The sequence below is a fragment of the Zeus faber genome (assembly GCF_960531495.2).
Source record: "Zeus faber genome assembly, chromosome: 5".
NCBI lineage: Eukaryota > Metazoa > Chordata > Actinopteri > Zeiformes > Zeidae > Zeus > Zeus faber.
This window is the reverse complement of record NC_137192.1, coordinates 17620014-17627808: the sequence shown is the minus strand read 5'-3', so window position 1 is coordinate 17627808 and position 7795 is coordinate 17620014. Positions and strand designations below refer to the sequence as shown.

Below are 7795 nucleotides of genomic sequence, written 5' to 3'. Positions count from 1 at the left end.
CGTAAGGACGCATTGTTTTTAAAGCCCTTTTATAGCCTACTTGCCCTGCTATCTTTGTCTTCCTGGAAAGAGAACCACAGCGGAAATAAGTTATCCTTTAACTGTATTGTGTTATCCTCGACATCTTGAATTAATATGTATTTGTCGCAGTATACATTTAATTTTTCCACATGTCAAATCCAATCAAACCAAATCAAATCAACCCCCTTACGAATAGCACCACATGATGTTGCAATACGCAACTTCCCGCACAGGGAAATTGACGCGAATGAAGTATTAGTCATTCGTTGTTAAATCATGAATCACTCCACGGCATTTCAAAGCAATTGCACTCGTAATGAATTTGAACATTCAATTTCAGCACTTGTACTGAAATGAGAGGTCAGGGCGTCAAATCCGGGGAGTGAATGAGAATAACACCAGCTCTACCTTTGGCCCCTCTCCGCCAGCGGCACTTGCAGAAAGGCGGGGCGAGCGGCGCCAAGGCGGTTTCCCCGGCGATGACGCCCGACTCTCGCGAGACCCGCGGCCGGATCGCTTCTCATAAATTCGTCGCTCTTCCGCGTCCTTCCGTTCGTCCTCAGTGCAGGATAACGAGGTCGCCGCCGCCGCCGCCGCCGCTTCTCCTCTCCTCTCCGCCGGCCTTCTCCTTCGAGGCGCCCGGCTGCTCCCGCTGCTCTTTCGTTCCGCTCACCCTTCGACAGAATCGCGAGACGATCCATCGCCGTACTCGAGGTGAGCGCGGTTTCGGCCGCTCCTTCCTCGCGGAGGTTTTGTGAGTAAGCTAGGTCAACGCGCCGTTATGACAGAGGAGCCGGTGACATGTGTTGCTTTTTAAACGAAACGAACAATCGAAGACATTCCAATATATTATTATTTTCAGGAAAAAAAAAATAATAATAACCCGAGGCTGTTATCACCGGACTATTCTTAGTGTATTAATTACAGATCGTAATAACGTGTGATATAACTAGTCCGGGCGGGACCTAACGCCGTATTTAAAAAAACGTTTACTTTCGTGGATATATTTACAATGCGGTGGTAAATAAAACGCTTGTTGTCCTGCAAAAATATGTCGAGGGAAAAGTGTATATTTGAACGGGAGCTGGTATCTAGAAGCTAAGCCTAAATCGAACCACCTTAGACACGGATTGGTTGGTTGTGAAAGTTCTTTACACAACTCGGGGTATTTCCCTGCGATGTTACCAATGTTGATCCTTCACACACCATAGCCACACACCAAACCCAACGTACTGGAACCTGAACGTCGAACCTCTTAGTTAAACAGAACCATTTCCAAACCGAACTTGGATCTTTTTATTAACACAATTACGAAACATTCAGTTCCGAGGAAGCGCCGTCCATTGCGTAAAGAATACCAAGGGTGTGAGAGGACCAATTCCTAAATAAGCGCCCCCTCGAAATGTATAGGTGTGGCTTGTGGTAATGAAGTACAAATATTCCCTTTTAGGATTATATTCCCTGCTTAAAACAATGCCATATACTGTAAGTAGAAGGTCATTGAGCTCAAGCAAGTTCAATAGGCATATGGTAAAAATACGTTCATTAATGTTGTGTATGCTTTTTTCACATCTATAAATAGCCAAACGTGCACATGTGGAATAGAGCACACCATTCAAATATGTGTGCTCAAATAATGTTTAAGGAATGTGTAATTATATCTTAAGGAAGACATGATTTGTTCAGTAAACTAAAAATGAGGGAACTTTTTTGTTTTTCCCTTTTGTTTTGCTATTTCCAAAGCAATGTCTCTGAAAGCATTTATGGGCATCGCGTATTTTAGTTTTTCATCACTCTATTACTATTGAACAGGGTTGTATATAATTTCAACAAAGTCAAAGGCTTGCTAAATAAGTTAGCCTCCATTTTATCATTAAAAGTAGTTTTGCTGTGTACTCAATAATTTTCACTACTGAGTTACAAATGTATATATACTATTAATACTGATTTAGCCCCTTGAAAGGAATTGTGTCTTGAGTCATCTCACTGTCTAAATGTTATTCCACATCACTCACAACCTCTCCTTGCCCCCCCCCCCCCCCCCCCCTTGTCTCACTACACTAGACTTTTGAAAAATCATCATCAGTCATTATCATTGGTGACCATGGATGTGTTAGTGCGCCGCTGTCCGTTCCTGGCCCGTGTGCCTCAGTCGTTCTTCCAACAAGCCAGAAAATCTCTGGTGGTTTATGCCCAGCGCTGCCCTATCATGATGGATCTGGCCTCCAAGCCCTTGGCCCCGTCGCTGGTGCGATCCCTGTGCTCCTCTACCTCCCACCAGAAGACCAGCGCCTGTGAAGGTAACAGTAGTTTCTATTCATCCTAAAGCCACCATTAGATACACAATTAAACACAACTAATCTAGCTGGGGGAAAAAATGATCTGTGTGTTTCTAAAACTCATCTTCACGCTGCCTCCAGATCTAAAGCAGGAGCAGGGCTCCAAACTACCTCCTAGACACCCTGTGCCGCCCCCTGGCCAGGCCGCGGCCTCCAAGTGCCCCTTCCTTGCTGCCGAGATGGGACAAAAGAATAGCAATGTGGTGCGCGAGGTCAGCATGGAGCTTCAAGAGGACGTTCAGGAAGTCCGCATCGTCCAGAAGGGTAAGATTACACCGACAAAATGTTTTGTTCAATGGATTTTTTTTGTGTTATGTAAGCTCAAAAAAGTAGATGTAATAGCTACCGTTTTGTTTTGTTCTAGTTGTTTTTGTTTTTTTTAAACACGCTATCGTACTTACTGCTCAGACAACATTTTCTTCATGCAGACTGGAATGTGAACCGCGGAAGGTACTACATAACAAGCAGCCAGTGTTGTTTTGTCAGATTAACCAGCCCCAATATGAGATAGGATAACACTTTCTTTAGACAAAGATATTTCTTACTTAGAGTATTATAGAATATTATTTCTTAATTAATTTGTGTTCTCTAATGTTTCCCAGATGTTTCCCCTGGCCATCTGAAGCAGCCCTCCTTCACAAGTGTCACCAAGGCTGCCAATGGCGAGGACTCCTCCCTGATGACTAAATTGCTAAGACAGCGTCCAAAAAGGGTCTCTCACCTGCTGCAGGACAATCTTCCCAGCACTCGTACGTTTGCTTATTTTTCCCTCTGTGCTTGCTTAAAAACCCGTCAGCAATGTATTCACAAAGAAAAAGTAATGACTACAAAATACTAGCGTTCTCACATATTGTCCACGAAGAAACATTTTCACCAGCGATGTACCTCTTTCCGCAGTGTCTAACTTCCAGTACGATACGTTTTTCGAGCGGAAGATTGAGGAGAAGAAGAGCGACCATACCTACCGCGTGTTTAAGACGGTGAACCGGCTGGCGAGCGAGTTCCCCATGGCCGACAACTACACAGACTCTCTGGAGGACAAGAGGGAGGTGTCTGTGTGGTGCAGCAACGACTACCTGGGCATGAGTCGACACCCACGGGTGGCGCAAACCATCATGTGAGTATCAGGTGTTGTAGGGTTTTTTTTTTTTTTATTATTCCTTTGCTGCGTTCAATAATTGGGTTGTTACTGATTTTTTTTTCTTTTTATAGTTTTTACTTAACACGCTTTTTGGTGTAAATTGTAATTGGTTACCAATAGTTTATTCTGCCTAAAATACATTTAAACCCTAGTAAAATTATATAATGGGATGATTTATTTCTGCATTTATTCTGTTCCAAAGGTGGAACTCCAGCTTAATTAACTATAACTTATTCAACTTAAAAACGAACATGGCTGCTGTCTCCTTCCTCTTTCCAGGGAAACATTACGAAAGCATGGTTCAGGAGCTGGAGGAACCAGGAACATCTCGGGGACAAGTAAGTTCCACGTAGACCTGGAGTGTGAGCTGGCCGACCTCCACGGGAAGGACGCTGCACTGCTCTTCACTTCCTGTTTTGTCGCCAATGACTCCACCCTCTTCACCCTGGCGAAGATGCTGCCTGGTAAATACACATTTTTTGATATGTGACCCACCACGTCCCGGCCCACCGCGTCTCGCAGCGCTGTACTGTTGGCTGTGCAAAATTCCAATTTTCAGCCAAAATGAAATTATAGCAGATTTATGTTACGTTGTTTTCAATCCTTCACCGTCATTTTCAAAACCGAGTTTGATTTCTAAACATTAGATAGATATTAAAAAACCGAGGCTACGTGCTTCATCGGCACTAGTTGAGTACTCACCAACAAGCTGTGAAACAAATGGCGATGTCATGGTTTCAATTAATGCAAACATACAGATCAAGATAATCCTTCGATATTGCAAGTGATGTGAAGTTGCGCGATTTAAAATGCACCACTTTCCTTAAAACTATAATTTTTATAAAACAATAAAGGCAGGTCATGGAAGTTACAGAATAATAGAGGTGTAATGCTAGTATAGTGAGTATGAACTTAGAATGAAAAAATAACTTTAAATTAGAGAATTAACTTCAGTTATGCATTTTCCAATATTCTTTTATAAATGAATGATTCAAATATTATTGAAAAAAAAATTACATTCAACATGATCTCATTGAAGGAGTACAGCGCTTTCCAAATGTAACCCTTTAAAACACTAATTGTGTTTCTAAATGGGTATTTTATGCAAAAGTCTGGAAATGCTTCTAAGATTTTAAAGCCTGATTTCTCAGAAGTTCTCTTTTCAAAACCTGAATCCTAAACAAGTCGTAGAAAGCAACAAAATATTTGCTTGATTCCCACAAGTGGTACCTTGTTTTGGAGCGCTGATTCTACAGTTTCATATTATATGAAGAAACAAAAATGTCAAATTTCAAAATGTGACCCTAAAATATGCAGGGGGGGTGTCAGATAATTTTTCATAACAAGTTCAACTGATGGTGCTAAGCAAAATGAACAGGCTTGATGTGAAGGAGGTGTGTATGCTTGGTTTTTTAAATGACCACAATCCCTCATCTCCTCCTAAACCCCCTGTCGTACCCTCACCCTCAGGCTGTGAGATCTACTCCGATGCGGGGAACCACGCTTCAATGATCATGGGGATCAGAAACAGCGGGGCCAAGAAGTTCATCTTCCGCCACAACGACGTCGCACACCTCCGAGAAATGCTTGAAAAGGGAGACCCGACCAAGCCCAAGATAGTGGCATTTGAGACTGTGCACTCAATGGATGGTCAGTTTATGATTATTATTATTAGTAGTAGTTGTAGTAGTATAATGTAGTAGTAATATTCTACTGAAACTTTGATGACACGTGTGCATTAATGGATGTGTGCTTATAGATTTCTTAGCGTTGTTGTAAAGTGATAGCAGTAGGAATGAGTCATCTTTGATTTACAGGAATGGCAAATCTACTTTTTGAGGATTCGAGTAGTTTCATTGTTATGGAAGGAATTTCTTCCGTCTTTTGATTCCCTCACCCACGACTGGCTTCCTCACTCGTTTTGTTCAGCCACTTAAGCTAAATTTTGGGTTTTTTTCCTCCCATACCCCAGGTGCCGTGTGTCCGCTGGAGGAGATGTGCGATGTGTCTCATGATTTTGGCGCCATCACTTTCGTGGACGAGGTCCACGCCGTGGGGCTCTATGGCGCCCGGGGCGGCGGCATCGGAGACAGGGATGGAATTATGCACAAAATGGACATCATCTCAGGGACTCTAGGTCAGCATCCAATCTTTGATCTTGACCCCTCCTCCTCCCATAAGGTTTATACGCTTGTGGCTAGGTCAGTTTAAGATGGAAGATCTTGATTGTCTCAACATATGTCTTGCTTCGTGTTCCCTGATTCAACACACCGTAGTATTAAATGACTGTCCTATCTTCTTTGTTGATTTATTTTGATGGAGAGGGTAAGCTTTTAAATCCTGCTATCTGGGGCACTTTCAAGAAAACCTGTTGGTGTTCTGGTCTGGCAGCAGGTTTTGTCATCCAATACACTGGGCTGCATTGAGGAGCGCGGCTTATGCCGGAGCTGCTCCGCTGTTGCTAGGAGACCGTGAGCTCTTATTGTGCTGTTATTGAATTACCCTTGGTGCCTGCAAGCTGCTGTCAAACAGAGGCCAATTATTCATCAGAGCACTGAAACACATGCACGTCAACGGCTGCCTTTTTAAAAATGGTGTCCGTACAATTCGGATTTCACATGCCAAATTTCACTCATGTCATAGTAGGTAGGTCACATTGTGTAACATTCACTTTATTAAGCCCTGGGATGAAATTCAGGATCAGGAGTTCAATAAGTGCATGCAATAAGTAACAACACATGTAATGTCATGTTTTCGACCAAAACATGCACAAAGCATAAAACAGACGGCATACACTCTCTCACGCAAATAATGTATGTGAAGTTTAGAATTTCACATTTTTAGTTCCGGTCAATATAATCATTGAGAATTTTTGTCGGCCTGAATGTTCAGAAGGCATTACATTTGCCAGACTTAATTTGAAATTACCGGCCAGAAGCCAGTAATCGCTGGCTCACTGCAACTCTGCTATAGATATAGCCTCTCAGAAGCACTGGACCAAGGCACGCAAACCAACCGTGTACTCTGCCCTTTTCCAGGCAAGGCCTTCGGCTGCGTAGGAGGATACATTGCCAGCACCGCCGGCCTGGTGGACATGGTGCGCTCATACGCCGCAGGCTTCATCTTCACCACCTCGCTGCCCCCCATGCTGCTCGCCGGGGCTCGCCAGTCCATCCAGACCCTGAAAGGACAGGAGGGCCGCGGGCTAAGACGCAAACACCAGCGCAACGTCAAGCTGTTGCGGCAGATGCTGATGGACTCCGGGCTGCCGGTCGTGCACTGCCCCAGCCACATCATCCCCGTCCGGGTAAGTTACAGTGCCGGTAACTCCACGCCCACGGTGCCGGAGTCGGATTCAGATTCCAGTAACAACACACCTCTGATCTCTGCACCGTCTCCTTTTTTTTTTTTTCTTATTTTTCCAACCTTCTGTCTCCCAGGTGTCCAACGCGGAGAAAAACACAGAGGTGTGTGACATCATGATGAGTCGCTACAACATCTACGTGCAGGCCATCAACTACCCCACGGTTGCCAGGGGGGATGAGCTGTTACGTATCGCCCCGACACCTCACCACACCCCGCAGATGATGACATACTTTGTCGGTAAGGAAACCTGTGAAATCACTGATTTGGTGGCGCTGTGGGGTGCAAGTCTTTTATTTGTGAACAGGATCATGGTATTTATTTGTTTATTTTATTTGTTTTTTTTGTTTTTTATTCAGGGAAGTCGCAATCGTGACATTTCAGCTGACGATTAAAACTCGCCTAATTCGCATTCTATTTATTGCAGCGTTTTTAACATGGGTTCAAAATTCCCCTTTACTCTGGATGGAAAGATAGGATTGTGGAACCTGACAATGTTAGGAAAAGCATCGCCTCGAGCATAGAATCATACTGTTCTATCATTGTGACAGCTCTATTTTCGAGTTCTAGTTTTAAATCCCCTCTTTCCTTTCCCTTTCCCTCTCCCGCGGCCCGCAGAGAAGCTGGTGCAGACCTGGACGGAGGTGGGTCTGGAGCTGAAGCCCCACTCCTCCGCCGAGTGTAACTTCTGCCAGCAGCCGCTGCACTTTGAGGTGATGAGCGAGCGGGAGAAGTCGTACTTCAGCGGCCTCAGCCACCCCATCTCCGCCTGCGCCTGACGCCGCGGGCCACACGCTCCCCACACACACCCATTCCTCTGTCACTGTCATAGAATGCATTACTGTCTTTGATAAGTGTCCTAAAGATATATTATTTAAATATTATATGGTATATTATCTATATGCTCCAAATAAAAAAAAATTTAAACATG

At 44.1% G+C, this 7795-nt stretch overlaps 1 protein-coding gene across 1 annotated transcript; it reads left to right on the top strand.

Annotated features, from left to right (window-relative positions):
• The first annotated feature begins 565 nt into the window (after nucleotides 1–565).
• On the top strand, nucleotides 566–7795 carry alas1 (aminolevulinate, delta-, synthase 1). The gene is made up of 11 exons (XM_080001593.1): nucleotides 566–735; nucleotides 2086–2321; nucleotides 2442–2624; nucleotides 2963–3109; nucleotides 3258–3477; nucleotides 3781–3965; nucleotides 4972–5151; nucleotides 5474–5638; nucleotides 6540–6808; nucleotides 6942–7104; nucleotides 7483–7795. Exons 2-11 carry the CDS (start codon nucleotides 2126–2128, stop codon nucleotides 7641–7643), a joined length of 1869 nt encoding a protein of 622 aa, XP_079857719.1. The 5' UTR covers nucleotides 566–735; nucleotides 2086–2125; the 3' UTR covers nucleotides 7644–7795.

What these genes read in the sequence shown, in the direction of transcription:
- alas1 (XM_080001593.1), top strand. Translation starts at nt 2,126, where the DNA reads ATGGATGTGTTAGTGCGCCGCTGTCCGTTCCTGGCCCGTGTGCCTCAG. An exon ending in GAAGACCAGCGCCTGTGAAG is followed by an intron (nt 2,322 to 2,441) that starts GTAACAGTAGTT and finishes CGCTGCCTCCAG; the next exon opens with ATCTAAAGCAGGAGCAGGGC. An exon ending in GGACAATCTTCCCAGCACTC is followed by an intron (nt 3,110 to 3,257) that starts GTACGTTTGCTT and finishes CTCTTTCCGCAG; the next exon opens with TGTCTAACTTCCAGTACGAT.